Source organism: Physeter macrocephalus, chromosome 1, assembly GCF_002837175.3.
Source record: "Physeter macrocephalus isolate SW-GA chromosome 1, ASM283717v5, whole genome shotgun sequence".
Lineage (NCBI taxonomy): Eukaryota > Metazoa > Chordata > Mammalia > Artiodactyla > Physeteridae > Physeter > Physeter macrocephalus.
In genome coordinates this window covers 51,072,749-51,092,643 of record NC_041214.2, presented here as the reverse complement: position 1 = coordinate 51,092,643, position 19,895 = coordinate 51,072,749, and the positions used below count along the sequence as shown (strand labels likewise).

The 19,895-nt window shown below is 42.2% G+C and overlaps 2 protein-coding genes across 2 annotated transcripts in view; one reads left to right on the top strand and one right to left on the bottom strand.

Annotated features, from left to right (window-relative positions):
• The window catches only part of KCNAB1 (potassium voltage-gated channel subfamily A regulatory beta subunit 1), a 400,369-nt gene that overhangs the window by 75,906 nt on the left and 304,568 nt on the right, over positions 1 to 19,895 (bottom strand). The window contains exons 3-5 of the mRNA XM_055081324.1: positions 8,796 to 8,833; positions 3,899 to 3,978; positions 1,684 to 1,728 (exon numbers count right to left, since the gene is read on the bottom strand). Coding sequence (XP_054937299.1) covers positions 1,684 to 1,728; positions 3,899 to 3,978; positions 8,796 to 8,833 — 163 coding nt within the window. The remainder of the gene's footprint in view (positions 1 to 1,683; positions 1,729 to 3,898; positions 3,979 to 8,795; positions 8,834 to 19,895) is intronic.
• LOC102995973 (G2/mitotic-specific cyclin-B1-like) lies at positions 12,667 to 14,157 on the top strand. Its single transcript, XM_055081203.1, is given in 2 exon segments — positions 12,667 to 13,300; positions 13,303 to 14,157. Coding segments are annotated over 2 exon segments (1,398 nt in total). The 5' UTR covers positions 12,667 to 12,708; the 3' UTR covers positions 14,109 to 14,157.

Sequence of the window (19,895 nt, the reverse complement as noted above, 5' to 3'; positions counted from 1 at the left end):
AAGACAGAAAGGCAGTTTGTGAAAGATGCATGTTAATCTATTTTCTACAAAATGTATAAAAGAAGCTTTGCAAAGTATGGTGAGTGATGAGTAGACATTCTCTGGATACAGAGGGGAAGAGAACTACAGCACCGAAGTTTCCCCTTCGTCCTCAGGTGTACTCTGGCAGCCGACACCTCGCTGTTGATTTCACTGGACATTAGTGGACTCATCTCCAAGGTCTCTGTTATAGGTTGAATTGTGTCCCCCGCAAAAGATATGTTAAAGTCCTATCCCCCAGTACCTCAGAATGTGAGATTATTTGGAAATAGGGTCATTGCAGATGTAATTAGTTAAATTAAGATGAGGTCATACTGGAGTAAGGTGGGCCCTTTATCCAATATGACTGGTGTCGTTATAAGAAGATGCACAGAAACACGAGGGGAGAATGCCATATGAAGCCAGAGGCAGAGGTTGAAGAGCTGCAGCTGTAAGCCACAGAATGCCAATGATGGCCAGCAACCACTAGAAGCTAGGAAGAGGCAAAGAAGGATTCAGAAAGAGCATGCCCTTGCCCAAATATTCATTTTGTACTTTTGGATGCCAGAACAGAGAGAATAAATTACTGTTGTTTTAAGCCACCCAGTTTGTGGTACATTGTTACAGCAGCCCTAAGAAAGTGATACAGTCCTATCTGAGCAGTGATGGATGAGCCAACATTCTGAGTAGGAAGGTGACTCAGGCAAGGTGGAGGACTGGGTGGGGATGTGAATATTTTCTGTATTTAAGGTTGAATACAATTTTCTTTTCACACTCTTACAGTCCCTGGAGTAGGGAAAGAGGAGAGGGAGAGGGAGAAAGCAGGTCACCAAAGTTTATTTGTTCATATCGCCATACACTTCTGGGTTTCCATTTCCACTCGTCCTATAGAATGGTTATTTATTTGGCCATCAGCAGATCTTATACCAGAGCAGAAGAGGACTCCAGATTTGTCCTGTGGCCTTGGCTGGACTCTGCCTGATCCTGTACTCATGCTGGGGGAGAAGTAGCTGTTGGGGCTGACAGGTGTAGTGAGATGGAGGGGGTTGGCCCCCCACCCCGCCACCACTATTGCATCACTCGTTACTACTGGCTTTGGCTCCAGAAGGTGATGGGATGCAACAGGACCCCTCAAGGATAGCAGATGAAGCACTTTCCTGAATGCCCAAATAGGGCTCCCAGCGCACAGGAGAGATGCTGGCTAATTGTGTTCAGGTAAGAAAGCTTTGGGATATTTATCCCAAGGGTTTCTTGTTTCATCATTTATTTGCATCCAGAGTTGTTAATAAAATGAACAATGAACATAAATATGTGTGCAGAGATAATAAGTTTTCTGTCAGCTAGCTTCCTTCACCAGATTACCACAAATGGCAGTCAGAATCCATGAAAATGCCACTTTCTTTTACGCACAAATATCTCATGAACATTCTCTGCTCAACCCATGGTAATTCATTGTGATCAATGACAAGTCAATAATTTTTGAAGCACAAGTAATGAGCTCGCTAATATTTATTTTCAAAGCGCTGTAAATCATTTCTTTACTAAGAATTGACTTTTTTTGACAGCCTTTCGGTCAGTTGTCATGCAGTTTTATTTTCTCTTCTCTGGTACAAAATAACAACAGTCTTTTTAAAGGCAAGTAAATGATTATGGTGAATGCATTACCTCCAGCCTTTCTTCTTGATAATGCTCCCCAGAATCACTTCAGCCCTGAAGGGGAAACAGATAATGTCTTAGGATACAGTGTCCTGGAAACGCAAGAGTCAATCCAAAACACCAGATCCCCTCCTTGTTTGAACTCTCAGTGCCTACATGTCCCGAAAATAGAAGCTGCTCTCGGCTGGTAGCACAGTTTCCACTGTTTCTGCTTGTGCCTGCGGAATCCTGCTCCTGGGGCATTCCAGAAGCACCTGCCAAATCCTGACACACTGGCAGGAGACCGCCTGCAGTCCTTATACTAGGAAACAGCAGAGTCACTTGGCAGTTTGGTGTTTTTGAACCAATGATCCCATATATAACTGTCCTGCTTGGCGGTATCCAAAGGGAGTCAAGGGTTTCTTTCTAACGGCTGTGGTCTCCGATTGTGACTGGGGAGGACAATGAGACCTCATGCTTTTCAGACAGAAAATACTGACTCCAGGCGATGTTGCATGGTAAAAGAACCCATGTGTGGCTTTAGATGTCCCAAAGCCAGGATTGTAGATGCAGCAGCCCACATAGAGAATGTCCTGGGTTCCAGTGACAAGCGTTGTCATAGGGGGAGGATATAAGAAGTTGTAGGGAAGTGTCCTTCCTGCCACTGACACCGGTCATGGACAGTTATACTGAGGACACCCTCACCATCCTCTCCCCCTCCCCCTACCCCAGCTGGGACCCAAGCTTAAGGAGACCAAAACTTTCTTCTAGGTTCCTCCCAGCCAGACCAACATTGTAAGAAGTAGTGGGGCTCTCAGGCTTTGTGAATGGGGACATCAATATAATCAGCACTTTGTCCATTAGCATCTGTCTCTGTTGGAGTGTACAGCCTGGCAATAAACCATGAGGTGGGTTAGCTGCGGAGCATGCCCCAAGTAGACACGTGTTGAATGTTACTTCTAGGTTCTTTCCCCAGTCTATCTTGCAACCTTGCATTTCACAGTGGGAACCTATCTCATTACACACTGACAATCAATCAATAACTAATCAGGACCGATTATCCTTCACAACAGGAATACAAACACAGCTCTAAAGACTTGTCAGTCACTCCCCCTTTTTCAGCCTTAGGCCCATTTGGTAATAAGCAGGATTTAACAAAAGAAGAAAACGCTGAGATAGGGTAGGATGTGGAAAGGAACAAAGCCTCGTCAATTGTATTTTCTCTCCTTGGACTCGACAGAAAACATCAAGGATGTGGGCTCTGAACCTCCCTGATGGTCCTTAAACATAGACCTGCCCTTGAAAAGGAAGAAACCCAGGCTAGGAAAATGCACTTTTATCAGGCAGTGATGAACCTGATTCAGCAGTTTGATTGTTATTCTTACCTGGAAGTGGGGGAATTAGGCGTACAGGTGATTACACTCCTCAGCCCTGTTAGAAAACTGCAGAGCTGCTCAAGCAGCTGTCCAGATGTTTAGCTTCTTTCCTGCATCCACGTTCATAGCAGGAGGCCAAGGCGTTCCAATTCTGTTGAATGTGCTTATTGTGCAGAAACAGAGGGCATGGACCCTGAAGGCACAGCACCCATGTGTTCTGACTTAGCAGTGAGCCCCAAACCTGCTCTCAGGTGCATAAGAAGGTTATAGCTAGTTGTGACTTCTCCAGCAAAAGAAGCAAGGCCTCTTTGCAGCGCTCTCTGTCCTTAGAATGGGGTCTGAAATGTCCTCTTATAAAAGATATTGGGTTTCTTGGCATCTTTGGGAGTCCCTCCCTTAATCTCTGATTTACCTGTAATGCCCGGTGGAGGGACAGGCCTGCAAACAGGAAAAGCAGTCCCTGCTTCCCTGCAGAGAGGATGTGTCCATTTCCCTCGTGGTTGAGGAACTACGAGGTGTGGTTATGAAATTGTGAGACTAGCTTTGGAACACCACGCTGGAATCTGCTCACTTATGTTAATTACATTCAGCTAATATTTACAGATCTCCACTGCCACCACTCTGATCTCAACCACCTCTGCCCCTCATGTGGCAATTGCTTCCAGTCCATTCTTCATATAGGCACCAGAGGTAGGCAGAGGGGCCCAGAGATGGTCAATAGCCCCAATTCTGGTGATGGTGGGAGACGGAGGGAGAAAAGCAGCGGCATCAACATGTGTGGGAAGGACAGTCCCTTGTCAGCAATGGTCTGGGCAGAGTCTCTTGGTTCCAGAAGTAACACCTGAGAGACACATCAAGCACTGACTTACTTTCCAGCGGCGTAGACCTCAGCTGTATCAAAGAGATTCACTCCACTCTCGTAGGCAATTGTCATCAGCCGTTCAGCAACCTGAAAGAGGATGCAAAGGTCATGGGGAGGGGGAAGGGTAAGCTAGGACGAAGTGAGAGAGTGGCATGGACATACATATACTACCAAATGTAAAATACATAGCTAGTGGGAAGCAGCTGCATAGCACAGGGAGATCAGCTTGGTGCTTTGTGACCACCTAGAGGGGTGGGATAGGGAGGGTGGGAGGGAGATGCAAGAGGGAGGGGATATGGGGATATATGTATACCTATAGCTGATTCACTTTGTTATACTGTAGAAACTAACACAACATTGTAAAGCAATTATACTCCAATAAAGATGTTAAAAAAAAAAAAAGGTCAGTCGTAAAAGCCAAATACTTTCTAAAGCTGGGAAGCAACTTGGAATCCTCTGGTGGTCTTTATGAGCATGGAAATTTCACCGACCATTCTTGTTTTTCTCAGTTGCATTAAAGAAAGAAAGAAAAAAGAAGATTCAACCGGCCTGAATAGGGTAAAAGTATCCCTTCCCTCAGACCTATACTGGGCACTGAGGGATTTCCTTCAGCGCTGGGATAGGTCAGCTACCAGGAACACAGTGAGATGGAGAGACTTGTGTTTCTCACTCTGCTTGGAAGACGTGGTTTGACAACATGCTCTGTGGCATTGCAATCTCACTGACCAAGAGGGTCATTTATATCCCTGGTGACTTCATTTCTCTTCTTTCTCTTTTCCCCAAGCCAACAGGTTCTGGCAGCTGGGTGACTCCTGACCTAAAAGCTTGTGCCTTTTTTCCCTGGAGGCTTAGCAGACTGTACTGATGAACCAAAAGTTACATGGAGCTGGGACTGTTGGAAAACTCCTGCCATGCACAGCTCAGCACAACCCCAGGCACCATCAAAGAACGACCACTAGCCGCACTGACACTACATGGAGAGGAGCGGGTGAGTGCACCGGCGCCTCACAGGTCAGCCTAAGACCTCCAAGCTCCTTGTTCCTTCCTTCGTGCTGCTGAACACGAGTGGCAAGTGTGACAGAAGAGCACAGGGAATAGCCATGAACCACACCTTGAGGGATGGCTCTGGAGGGACAGCGATAAACAACACTGGAGAAAGGACATTTTTTTCATTTTGCTGATAGACTTATTAGTCAACTGAAAAATTACACACCTCACAAATATTTGAAATTGATTTTTCCATCATGTTTTTCATTGTGGGCTAAAGGTGCTTCATCAGCATTTCCAAGATAAACTCTTTTCCTGTTGTTTTTTAAATTGGCATACCAAGAAAATTGTCAGGCTAGCACAATGGACTCCATGCAAATCCTTTAGAATAATAGCAGCAAAAATGTTATTACTGCTTTAAATTTGCTACCATTATGACATTTCTCCTAAGCAGAAGTTAAAAGTTAAGAACAGTATAGTTTTTCCATCATGACTGCCATATATATATATATATATATATATTTTTTTTTTTTTTTTAATTTTTTAATATTTTTGGCTGGCCCGTGCAGTATGCGGGATCCTAGTTCCCTATATTTTTTTTTTTTTTTTTAATTTTTTAATATTTTTGGCTGGCCCGTGCAGTATGCGGGATCCTAGTTCCCTGCCCAGGGATCAATCTCATGCCCCATGCAGTGGAAGCACGGAGTCTTAACCACTGGACCACCAGGGAAGCCCCATGCCCTATATTTTAGAAATTATTTTGCTTGCTTGTATTGTGTATCATCCTTGTGTTATGTCACATGACATACTAGTAGATTATGATTGGGAAATGTGTATAATAAATCTTATCTAGGGAGAAATTTTAAGATAAGATGGAGAATTCTGAATGGAGAATTGAACTAAATGATTGCTGAGATGTTTCCCAATCATGGGATTTGAAGATCCGCATGTGGAATAATGAAAAGAAATCACTGAACTAAGTTAGAGGATCAGTGTCCAACCTTGAGTGTACCACTTACTAGATACATAAACATGGGCAAATCATTTGACCTCTCTGTGTTTTAGTTTCTTTATCTGCAAAATGAGGATGATTCTGTTCAGGCCCCCTAGGGAGCCCACAGGTCTCAGGGGAAGCTGACCTTACCTCCCCCTAAGGGGGGCCTGGTGGGCCTGACATGGTTCAGGGAAGGTCATGTGACACATGTGGGCCAATGAGATGTGAGAGGAGATTGGCTGAGGACTTCTGGGAACACTTGCTTGCAGAGTTTCTAGAAGCGACACTCTTTCCCTGGAGTTACTATTCTAACTGAGGTCTAGAATTCCTGCTGCTACCTGAGGATGAAGTGATATACAAAGGAACACAGGGTCAGGAGAATCACTAGGAAATGGAGTGGAGGCTCTGAATGAGTCAACCTGGAAGCTTGCTCTATCTCTGCACTTCTAATTTAAAAGTAAAAATATTTTTTTCCCTTATTGGTTAAGCCAATTTCAGTTGAGTTTACTGTTACCTGCAAATGAAGGAAGCTTAACTATGTCACAGATGAGAAAACATAAATAAAACTCTGAAAATTAATGCTATAAGATGGTAATATACTCTTATCATTATTTTAAAATATAATTCACATGAGTAACATCTATCTTGGTTTTATGATGAAGCCAAATCATCTTTGGGAGGTACCTCACAGAGTTATCTAGTTTCCAGTTTGAATCCTTTCGATAATATTCCTGCCAAGTGGCTATTCAATAAAAGGTTGAACTCTCCCAATAACGGGGACATCACCACCTCCCAAGGTGGCACTAATGATTATGTGACTCAGCACATTACGGTGCGCTCATCCCGGGATCCCATATTTGTATCTGCTTTGTGCCTACGTTGCCACATGGAAATAGTTGAGCTCCATCAATTCAGCCACGGGTGTGACTGTGGTCTGGCTGTGCCTTCATTCCTCCTTGCTGGCAGTCTCTCTGCCGGGCCCTGGGGGGAAGCCACAGCTGCTCTTGGGAAGGACAATCTTTGGTCTGCGTTTGAGTGAGAGCCTCTGCAGTCATTCACAACAGCTTTATTGTGTAGTTTCTGGCATCACAATTTTGAAGTGATTTATCTCAGAGGCCAGCCCTGCATGCTCTGACCTGGGCAAGCTGGGCTCACTGCAGCAGAGAGCAGACACTGTCAAGGGGAGAGCAAAGATGAAGGGGAAATAATATGCTTATGGTTGATCCTTCTGCTCCGAAAGGGAAGATATATTTGTCTTTCTCTGCTCCACACACCATACCAGGCAGTAAAAGGTTATGCACATGCTAGATACAGGGGATTATTAACTTTAGACCTCCTTCCTTCCTTGTCCCTTATTTTGCATCTGATTAAAGTCTGCAGCCATTGCTTTGATATCTGTGGATTTGCCCCTGTGCCTCCTCAACTCACCCTTCCTGATGTCAGTCAGAGGGCCCTGGAGTGGACCCTGTGATGACCACCCTGGTCCTCCTTCAGAGCTCAAGGACTTATTCCCCCAGCTCATAGGAATGCTGCCGTCAGAAGGCACCTGGCTAAAGCGAGTCACCTACCCCAAGGTCAGACCTGCCTCCCAGGGCTGCCTCTATCCAACGACTGGTCATACAAGGGATATAAACACTCAACTCCTCTTACCCCAACTTGGGACAACCCTGCAGGGCCATCTGAGCTTCAGAGCTCCCCATGGGGTCAGCTGAGGTCATTGCTGAGACTGCATCATGGCCCAACTTCCTGATAACTGTTCTGCATGCTAATTTCCACCAGAGGTCTGCTTTCCAAGGACTCCCCTCTGCAACAAGCTCTCTGTGGCGACCTATGCTCAATACTGGGAACAGAAATTCAGACAGATAAAAATATGCAGTAAGACTCCTCCCTATGGATCTATTAAATAACATGGTGACCTTGCGAGTTGTGGAAAAGATCCTTTATCTCCCCAAGCATCTCCTTAGGAATGATAGTAAGACTACCTTTATAAAGGGCTCGTCCTGGGCTAGGCACCAGGCTGAGCCCTTCATTAATCTTAGGGACCATCATCTGCATTTTACAGATGTGGCAATTGTTGGTAAATGGAAATGTTAACAAATCTATTGTTAATGCAGTGAGCTGGATCCCACTGAGTGTATCCACTCAAATACACTATCCCTGACTCCTCAGTGGTATGGAGGAAGGCAAGAAAGGCTTGGAGGGACCTGGGGGGGTTTCCTCAGGGAAGCTGTTGGTACTCAATGCCTGCATAGCTCACTTAAGCCGTGAAGGTAATCGTTAAAGGCAATGGTAAGAATATTACTTTGGTAAGCACTGTTCTGAATGTGTAAATGAAGGTTTAAAGGAATTTTGTAGTAAATACAATTATTATAGGTCCCATTTATTGTGTGTTTGCTACCCTACATGGTTAATCTTTTCAACAGATCTTCAAGGTCAACATTATCATCCCATTTTGCATATGAGAAAATGAGGAACAGAGAGGTTGAATTAACTTGCCCAAGCCAGGGTGACCAACGGTCCCAGTTTTTCCAAGACTGAGAGATATTAAAATGGAAACAATGCAAACTGGGACTTGTTGGTCACTCTAGATGAAGCTAAAACACACATACACACAAAACACACACACACACCAGCAATAAAATCTTTTCATTAAGTTACTAAATATTAATTCCAAACTGGTTTGTTCTCTAATTATTGAGCCTGCACATACAATAGATTGACAGCTTCAAGGGTTATTAATAGTCTAAATGTGAAAAATACAAGAAGCAAGATAAAATGGAAAATAATCTTTAAGTCAGTCTTAGCCATTTCCTGTGATTAAACTATTATCCTTGTAAAATGCCAGAATCCCAGGAACTGTATTGTAAAATAGTTTGCTCTGCATTTTCTCCAATCAGCATAATGGAAGCCAAAAGTAACTCACCTCATCTGAAATTTGACCTCCAAATGTCACCCATGTTCCTGGAAAAGAATAAATATTTGCATGTTATTCATAATCATTTTTCTAATATTGCACATTAAGGGAAACACTTTTTCTTGCATCAGGGCTACTTCAGTAGGTTGTTCATGAAGGTACTTGGATGAGGAGCACTTGGGGGCTGAAGTCCTGCCCATCCTCCTCCTGTCGCTAAGTTCCCCAACAGGGATCTGTATTCCTCTGCATCCCTCTGCATGTCTTTTCTTCATTCAAAGGCCCAGTAAATGCTAATGGAAGCCCTGTCTACTAAATTCTTTTTCTTCTGACGTAGGACCATGTATGCTGCTGTGCAAGAAGCCCCAAGCCCACTTCGGCTGCACACCCATTCTTGCTCCAGCTTAGCTAAGAAGTTATCAGTTCTGAAAGTGAAGGTAAGACCTTGGGTCACATTTCTCCCTTTTTTTGCCTCCAGTGAGGGACTCTATTTTGTGTTCTCTATTCCCTTTCAAAAGGAACCCTCTCAAGGGTCCTTCCAGTCCCCACTTCCAAGCCCCAGGAGATGACACTTATGCATCTTCTCTCTTATGACCTGCTACTCCAGAATGGAAATTGCCATTGGTTTTGGGGTGGGGTAGAGGCACTAGCCAGCGTGAGGTTTGGGAAGGCAAGGAGGAGAGGCATAACCAGTAGCCAAAGATTTGCATTTGTAAAACAAGAGGGAAGCAGACACTGAGTGGGCTGTTTCCACTCCAGTCTATAGTCACCTCATTCGTATTCATAATTCTCTCCTTGATCTTTTTTTTTTTGAGCCCTAATTACATGCCAGGCAAAGACACTGCACCTAGGTGCTCAGGACAGTGAAGTGACTGCCCCAGCTCCTCTGTCTCAGGAGCTCACAGTTGACAATACTAGTCGACAAATGCTGTGACGGAGGCAAACACAAGGCAGGAAGGGAGGGAGTGCTCTACTCAGACTGGAGGTGGCCCTCAAGAAAGACTTCCGAGAAGAGGTGACACTTTGGTTGAGTTGCAAAGGAAGAACCTAAATGAAGAGGGGAGGGACAGGCATTCCAGGTACAGGTAAGAGCATGGGCAAGGCAAGTAGAAAACTTGAGTGGGCTGATGAGCCACGGCGTGGGCTCCTGCTCCGAGGAGTGAAACATGATGTGGAGAGGGAGGGGTGGCAGGAGGTTGCTGGGCACAGTTCGTGTTTGTGGGGGCAATGAAGAAATATGGTTGGAAACTTACGTTTTGTGGTGTGTAATAACAGGATAGCTACTGTTTATGGAACATCTTCCAAATGCCAACAGTACACTGAGAAACGTGTATACTTTCATCTCTAATAATTTTGACAAACTTACAAGGCAATTTTATTATCCGAATTTCCAGATGAGGACTCTAACATCAACCAACCTAATAAGTGATACACTCGGGATTCCCACACATGCTGGGCTTCCTTTCCAGTGCATTTTGCTGCCTCATCAGTAAGCTTCCAAATTAATTATGGCACTTGGATTCATATTCCATAGAAGCATGTTGATGTAACTGTACCTTTTTTCTTCTTAGTTCTCAGGGACTAAACAGAGGTAGAATATAGGTTATTTTACTGTTACACTCTACATCCCCAGAGGTTGTAAATGGGTGGCTTACAGATTGCACTCAGCTTGCAGACTTGTTTTGCCTGGCAAGAACAATGTTGACCCACTTGATATTTTAATAAACTTGGAATAAGTTACCAACATTTTGATAACTTAAGAGATTAACCTCCTTAATCTTAAGAGATATTTCTTTTAAAAGTCTGATTTCTAGCTTTTCTTAACAACAGAGGATCAGTGTCCCCACGCAGCAGGCATCCCCTAAATCTGAGGGGCAATGCCCTCTGTGGAAGGGCTATACCCTCCCTGTTTAGTCAATGGTCACACACTTTCCTTTGTATTTCCAACACTGAAATCAATTGGCAGTTGTTATTTAGTACCACGTGTTTACTGCTATTTTTCTTATTGTAAAATTTAGAGAAAAATGGACTTGTGCATCTCCTAAAAAACAAAGTTTAGTATTTCAAGAAAAAATAGGGGTGCACTTTTTTTTTGGTGGATGTGAAGAATATCCAAACAAAAAATATTTACAACAGAAAAATTACAACTTAAGGCACTATAATTAACCAAGCCATGACTGGTATACAGAAAAGATGGGCATTGGGAAACTTAATGGACTGAAGAAATGGCAGCATTTGTTTTGAATGAGAATAAAACAAATGATCTGCTATGAAATGCAGTTGTCTATTAAGTGAAAAAATTGCCTTGGCATCTAAACCTATTTACAGACAACACTTTTATAAAAGAGTTTCTTTTGAATGTAGCAGAAATTGTGTCCAGAGCATAAACAAGCACTTGCAAATGTTCGTATAATCAGAAACATTGTCGCTCAGCCTGTTAAAAATACAGCTGAGAACTTTCAGGACAAGTTAAATTATTGGTGGCATCTTCTATTGCAGCAAATGAGCACACAGATATAAATAACAGCACACTGTTAGCTATATTTATTTGTGATGTTTTGAGAATCTTGGAGGGGTCAAAGAATTTTTGAACAAGAAGTCTCTGCAAGGCAAAATTACTTTGTGATGAGAAGGGTCTCAGACCATTGGATATAGAAGGCACTGTTCCAAATTGTAAGTGTTACTACAGATCAGGTTCTCACAAAGCGTGGGGCTGACCTTGGACCCATCAAGCGACAGATCAGAGGTGACAGTATTTTGTAGGGGCACTATGCATAAATCCATTAATTTCCTCATTCATCAGGAATTGCTTTGGGCTAAAACGAAACAGGCCATGGATTCACTAATTAATATCATGAATCAGCTATTCTTCAACATCTTGGAGCAAAATCAGGTCAGTATTTGCTTAATGAATTTGCTGGCTTACTTGTGCTGTGATGTTGGAGAGAATTTTTTTTTTTTTTTTTTTGCGGTACGCGGGCCTCTCACTGTTGTGGCCTCTTCCGTTGCGGAGCACAGGCTCCGGACGCGCAGGCTCAGCGGCCATGGCTCACGGGCCCAGCCACTCTGCGGCATGTGGGATCCTCCCAGACTGGGGCACGAACCCGCGTCCCCTGCATCGGCAGGCGGACTCTCAACCACTGCGCCACCAGGGAAGCCCGGAGAGAATTTTTTTAACTGTTCATGTCATCAAAGGAAATAGTCCCATTTCCACTTAGCAGCAAAGATTGGCTCAAAGTGCCAAGCTTCTTGCTGACATTATACCTCATTGACACCTTGTGAATATTTTTCTATTGGGGCATTCAGAACTATTTGCACAAATGTCTCATTTGCTTCTCTCAGTACTAACAACAAAGTCTTTGGAAAATTCATTTGTTAAAGAATAATTTGGTTCATCTTCCAACAATGCAGTCAGTTTCCAGATATGAAAATGGTAGCCTGAAATTTATTCTCTGAAATGGGGCTTTTGAATACTGGATTTCACGCTTTAGGAAAATAAACTGGTATTATTTAGCTTACCTTTCTTAATTAATTTTTGATAGTACAGATGCAGGGCTATGAAGTTATCAAACTGTACTACAAAATGGTATTGAAGACTACGACAACATTGAAAGCTGGGACTGTACACCCATCTTGGAGGAAATAATCTTCCTATCCACATTGGGAAGAGGTTATGTTTAGGAGCAGTTTTATTCCAAAATTAATCTGAAGAAACTACTTACCAACCCCAGTTTACATATTTAAGGCTGCATACCATACATCACAGAAAACCACAGGGCCTGACTGACATTTTGGTACAGAAGAAAAGACATTAGGTTTCTGATGTCAGGTGAGAGCAGTAATGAATTATAAGGTAATGATAATAATAATAATAAATGTTTTTCTTTTTCAGTTTTAGATTAAAAGTTTAAATATAAAATAGAATATGGATATCAGTGCTGCAGAGGAACGGCTGTTGGCCTGTGGTTGGGTTCAAGGTCCCTGGCTGGTCGGGGGCTCCCGTGCTCTGCTTCTCCCCACTGAGCTACTGCCTGGTGCAGAGGAAGCCATGGTGCTCCGGATCACCAGGAACATGAACATTAATGCTGAAAATAAGGCGAAGGTCAGTATGGCAGGCGCAAAGTGTGTGCCTGTGGCCACTGTTGCAGCCTCTAAGCCCGGGCTGAGTCCAAGAACAGCTCCTGGGGACATCGGTAACAGAATCAGTGAACAGCCACAGGCCAAACTGCCCCTGAAAAAGGAAGCAAAAACTTTAGCTGCTGGAAAAGTTATTGCTAAAAAACTACCAAAACCTCTGGAAAAGACTCCTGTACCTGTGTTGGAGCCCCAGCTGGAGCCAGATCTGGAGCCAGAACCAGAACCCTAGCCTGTTAAAGAACAGAAACTTCCCCCTGAGCCTATTTTGGTTGATACTCCCTCTCCAAGCCCCATGGAAACATCTGGCTGTGCCCCTGCAGAAGAATATGTGTGTCAGGCTTTCTCTGATGTAATTCTTACAGTGAATGATGTGGATGAAGAATAGCAGATCCAAACCTTTGTAATGAATATGTAAAAGATATCTATGCTTATCTGAGACAACTTGAGGAAGAGCAAACAGTCAGACCAAAATACCTACTGGGTCATGAAGTCACTGGAAACACGAGAGCCATCCTAATTGACTGGCTAGTGCAGGTTCAAATGAAATTCAGGTTACTCCAGGAGACCATGTACATGACTGTTTCCATTATTGATCAGTTCATGCAGGATAACTGTGTGCCCAAGAAGATGCTGCAGCTGGTTGGTGTCACTGCCATGTTTATTGCAAGCAAATATGAGGAAATGTACCCTCCAGAAATTGGTGACTTTGCCTTTGTGACTGACAACACTTACACTAAGTACCAAATCAGACAGATGGAAATGAAGATTCTAAGAGCTTTCAATTTTAGTCTGGGTCGCCCTCTACTCCTGCATTTCCTTCAGAGAGCATCTAAGATTGGAGAGGTTGATGTTGAGCTACATACTTTGGCCAAATATCTGATGGAACTAACTATGTTGAACTACCATATGGTGCACTTTCTTCTTCTCAGATTTTGCTTAGCACTGAAAATTCTTGATAATGGTGAATGGACACCAACTCTACAGCATTACCTGTCACACACTGAAGAATCCCTTCTTGTTGTTATGCCACACCTGGCTAAGAATATAGTCATGGTGAATCGTGGGCTTACAAAGCACATGACTATCAAGAACAAGCATGCCGTGTCTAAGAATACTAAGATCAGCACTCTAGCACAGCTGAATTCTGCACTAGTTCAAGATTTAGCCAAGGCTGTGGCAAAGGTGTAACTTGTGAACTTTGGAATACTATAAAATCTGCAAATAAAATTGGCACCATGTGCCATCTGTACACATTATATGTTACATTTATTTACTTTTAATAAAGTTGTAGTCCTTTTTACTAAAAAAAAAGAGTATGGCTATCATATATATTTACATTAAGTTATACGTCTACACCATAATGTAGTAAAAATGAAGAGCTTGGTTCCTTTTGGGGATTTTGTCATTCTTCCATTCAGCTTACTTTGTTTAGGTAGGCTACATCCCTGGCCCTTTAGACATTTGCTATTTATATCTTTTATAGTTACTTGTTTACAAACTTTATATCCTTTACTAGAGAGTAAGCTATCAGAGGGTTAGGGTTTTATTTCATTTATCTTCTTACCTCCACAGTCCTAGAATGAAAGTGAGTCCTTAGTAGATGGTTGGTAATTATCTGGTTAAATTGAATTGAATTGGCTTTTTGACTATCATTAATGTACAAAATACTGGGATAGTTTCCCACCAAATAAACGTTTATTTTGATTTATAGAAACATGAAAAATGCTCATCAATACTCTTCAGTTCTAGTCCCTATGAGATTGATGTGTTTCTCCCCATCCCCTGGTACCCACGCAGTAGTGCTCCCTCCTGGAGAAGGGCAGGCGGAAGGTCCTTCTCCCTGGCTGCAAGGCCTGGGGGTGGGGGGTGAGGGCACAGTGTAGGAAGGGTCCACCGCCACCCATGAGGAAGAGTTGCCACTTAAAAATGGGACATATTTCTTCAGGACGGAGAGGGATCAAGTGGCAGCTTTCCAGACAAGGGAACTCTGCTTGTACGATTTTATCTCTACTACCCCCCTCCACAAGATGTAAGGTGGTTTATTAATTAATACAGTTCTCAAAAACCCTTGGTGGCAGTTTCCTTGATCGTTTTTCTCCCTCTAATGAGAACACGCCTGCTTGAGACATAGGATGGCATATGATTATCTCACTGTGAAATCTCAAATTAGTAGGTTGTCATTTAGAAGATCATTTTACTTAATTGACACTTGTTATTTCTAACCTTTTAAAAGCAGAGGGAGTATAAAGAGAACTTTGAACTGTTATTGTGTCTTCTGATGAAACTCCTTCATGTACCAAGGAATATATGCTTTTAAAACCTCTGTTTGAGGCCCTTGGCATACACCTACCAGGGCATAGAAAACGATCGGTGAAACATAAAAAGAAAAAGAAAACTACCTTGACACACACACACACATACCTATCTTGGTTACTTAATTACCTTGGTGGTGGTTTACAGGGTAATTGCTAAGCATAAGGAAACATGCATATCATTTAAATGATGCCCTTGCCTGTATGAAGACATATTTAGATATTCAGAAGTAATAACGTTTGTGCAGGTAGGCTACCTCCCTGGCCCTTTAACATCTCACATCACCATAGTGCAATTATCAAAACTGGGAAATGAACACTAGTAAAGTACTAGTAACTAAACTACAGACTTTTTTTTGAATTTCATTGTCCTTTTTTTCTGTTCCAGGATCCTAGGCAGGACCCAACATTGCATTTCATGTTTACGTCTCCTTAGTGTCCTCTGATCTGTGACATTCCTCAGTCTTTCCTTGTCTGACACTTTTGAAGAGCACTGATCAAGTACTTGATAGAATGTCCCTCAATTAGGGTTTGGATCATTTCAGGTTTATAGATTTGGTGACTTCTTTTTCTATACTGTAGTTTGACTTGTTTATGTTTTGGATATATTTTTTATAACTATCAAGAAGGCAATATAAAATGCAATTATAATATTTATTATGCCACAGTTAACTTTTCTTCATTCTTTTATTAAACAAGTATTTATTTGAGTCTACCATGTGCCAGGACTTGTACTTAAATTATCAGGATACAACAGTGAGAAAATTATTTCTCCCCTCATGGAGCAGATTTAAGAGGAAAGACAAAATAATAATAAATAAATAATAATAATAAAACTAAGTTAAATACATAGTGTTTATTTATGAATGTTAATTTCATCAATAAATAAAATATAAAATGCAGTTGATTGATGAGTGTTAAAGAAAGTCATGTTTATAAGGTGGGCTACAGTAGGTAAAATGTCAGGGGATGGGGTTGAGATTTTAGATGGGGTGGCCAGATAAGGTTCACAATGAAAGTGGCTTTTGAGAAAAGACCCAAGAAAGTAAAGGAGCTTGCCATGCAGTTACCTTGGGGAAGAACATTTCAATGGGGAAAATGGGGAAAACAATGTGGAGGGGGCTTACTTGGCATGCTCAAGGTCAATGAGGAAGCCAGTGTGGCCGGAGAAGAGAAGATGAGGTCTGAAGGGTAATGCGGAACAGATTGTAAGGGGTGATATCAATCAAGGACCTTGGAGAGGAGTTTTAAAAAGAGAAGTGACACAGTCTGACACTCTGAAAAGGAACCTCTGCTGTGGTGTTGAGGGCACACCTCTGAGGCTGAGGCTGAAGCACCAGCACCAGTGAGGAGGCTGTCGTGATAAATCCAGGTGAGACATGACAGTGGTTTGGTCTGAGATGGTGGTAGTGAGGATGGTCAGAAGTGCTTGAGTTTCTGATAGATTCTGAAGTAGAAGCAATAAGATTTGCTGATTAAAAGGATGTAGGGTGTGAGAGAAGGTGAGACTTCAAGTACAACATCAAGGTCAGAACCAGGGGAGAACAGAGAGCCAATTCAACACACTGCACTCTGGATTTAACAATTTTTAAGTTTGGTAAATAGAGCACACATTGACTCCAGGTTAATGTAGTCAAGGCTGACTAAATGATCAAGAGGTATTTAATCTAGTGGTGTTTAGAGTTATTCATCTGTTACATCACTGAAGAATTTAAGGTTGGAGATTCAAACCCCAGATCTCAGTGAACTTAGACTACACACTGCACAAAATTAATGTGTTCACCATCTCATTTTAATAGAATTATTCCCAGAGAGAGGTAGAAGTGGGAGGTGGGAGCATCCCCCCAAATTTCATGGAAAGCAGGAAACAGAGTGTAAGCCCAAATCAGTGTTGAACTGGAGGACGAAGAGCTAAGCTGTTGGCCACTACCTGACACCAGGACCAGGGCATTCCTTGCACATTCCAAGTGCACTGTGTGCACTTCCCCTCTTAGCTCTGGGCTGAGCCTTCTGAGAATGGAACCCTTCCACATGTCCTTACATCCAAATCCTACTTATTCTTCAGGACCCAGAACTTCAGCCTCAGAGTTCAGTGCTGCTGGACCAGTTCCTTAACACTTCCTCTCCTGTTGGTCTCTGTTCCATTAACTCTATGACCCGAGGGAAGTCCCAAACTCTTGATTTCAAGTTTCCTCACACACAAAATTAGGGACCTTAAGCTTCCTTCATCTCTATGATTTCATGATTCTGTGGCTGGGCTTTGAAGGGTGAATAACTCATCCCATTATACCACTTTGAACAAAGCATTATTACCACACCAACCATATCGCATTGTAACTACATGAATTTTTTTTCACATATGACTTGTTCACCGGACTGCATCTGTCCTGAGGGGAGGGACCAAGTTTAATCTAAATCTTTAATTCTAGCCACTGAAGTGAACCCTGGCACATAGTAGGTGCTTATAATCATTCGCTGAATCAGTAAATAAACACTTTAAAATTTGGGTGTCCAGGGACTTCCCTGGTAGTCCAGTGGTAAAGAATCCGCCTTCCAATGCAAGGGATGTGGGTTCAATCCCTGGTCGGGGAACTGAGATCCCACATGCCGCAGGGCAACCAAGCCTGTGCTGCACAACTATTGAGCTCATGCACCTCAACAAGAGAGCCTGCGTGCTGCAAACTACAGAGGCCATGCGCCCTGGAGCCTGTGCGCCACAACTAGAGAGAAGCCCGTGAGCTGCGACAAAAGATCCTACGTGCCTCAACGAAGATCCTGTGTGCCGCAACTAAGACCCGACGCAGCCAAGAAAGTAAGGAAAATAAACAAAACAAAAAAACTCGGGCATCCAGCCCTGTAAGAAATGTCTCTAACATGAGAACATGTTGGTTGTTTCCCTGATTCACTACATTGGATCAGAGGTTTTCAAGCCTGGCTGCACATTTGAATATACTGGGGAGCTTTCAATGATTCTGCTGACCTGGTCCCTCATCAGACCAGTTAAATCAGAATCTCTGGGAACAGGACCCCCAGAATCAGAATTCTTAAAAGATCTTCAGATAATCCTAATTGCAGCCAGGGTTGAGGACCATAGTTCTATTTTTTTTAAAATTTTATTGCAGTATAGTTGATTTACAATGTTGTGTTACTTTCCGCTGTACAGCAAAGTGACTCAGTTATACACATATATATTTTTTCATACTCTTTTCCATTATGGTTTATCTCAGGATATTGAATATAGTTCCCTGTGCTGTGCAGTAGGATCTTGTTTATCCATCCTATATATAGTAGCTTGCATCTGCTAATCCCAAACTCCTAATCCTTCCCTCCCACAACCCCCTTCCTTGGCAACCACTAGTCTGTTCTCTATGTCTGTGAGTCTGTTTCTGTTTCGTATAAAAGTTCATTTGTGTCTGATTTTAGATTCCACATACAAGTGATATCATATGGTATTTGTCTTTCTCTTTCTGACTTATTTTGCTTAGTATGATAATCTCTAGGTCCATTCATGTTGCTGCAAATGGCATTATGTCGTTCTTTTAAATGGCTGAGTAATAGTCCATTGTGTGTGTGTATATATATATATATATATCAATATATATGTATCTATATCTATCTATCTATCTATCTATCTATATCACATCTTCTTTATCCATTCATCTGTTGATGGACATTTAGGTTGTTTCCATGTCTTGGCTATTGTCAACAGTGCTGCTATGAACATAGGGGTGCATGCATCTTTTTGAATTATAGTTTTGTCTGGGTATATGCCCAGGAGTGGGATTGCTAGATCATATGGCAACTCTACTTTTAGTTTTTTGAGGAAACTCCATACTGTTTTCCATAGTGGGTGCACCAATTTACATTCTCACCAACAGTGTAAGAGGGTTCCCTTTTCTCCACACCCTCTCCAGCATTTATTATTTGTAGACTTTTTAATGATGGCCATTCTGACTGGTGGGAGGTTGTAGTTTTGATTTGCATTTCTCTAATAATTAGCAATGATGAGCATCTTTTCATGTGCCTATTGTCCATCTGTATGTCTTCTTTGGAGAAATGTCTATTTAGTTCTTCTGCCCATTTTTCGATTGGGTTGTTTGTTTTGTTGTTGTTATTGAATTGTAGGAGCTGTTTGTATATTTTGGAAATTAAGCCCTTGTTGGTCACTTCATTTGCAAATATTTCTCCCAGTCCATAGAATGTCTTTTCATTTTGTTTATGGTTTCCTTTGTTGTGCAAAGGCTTATAAGTTTGATTAGGTCCCATTTGTTTATTTTTGCTTTTATTTCTATTGCCCTGGGAGACTGACCTAAAAACATTGGTACGATTTATGTCAGAGAATGTTTTGCCTATGTTCTCTTCTAGGAGTTTTATGGTGTATTGTCTTATATTTACGTCTTTAAGCCATTTTGAATTTATTTTTGTATATGGTGTGAGGGTGTGTTCTAGCTTCATTGATTTACATGTGGCTGTCCAACTTTCCCAACATCACTTGCTGAAGAGACTCTTTTTCCCATTGTATACTCTTGCCTCTTTTGTCGAAGACTAACTGGAGGACCACAGTTCTAGATTCTTCACATACTGATATTTTAGTACCTCTTCCTTTTCTTTACACTCTGACTTGCCTTTCTAATTCTTTTACTCATCTGTTACTTTACCATTT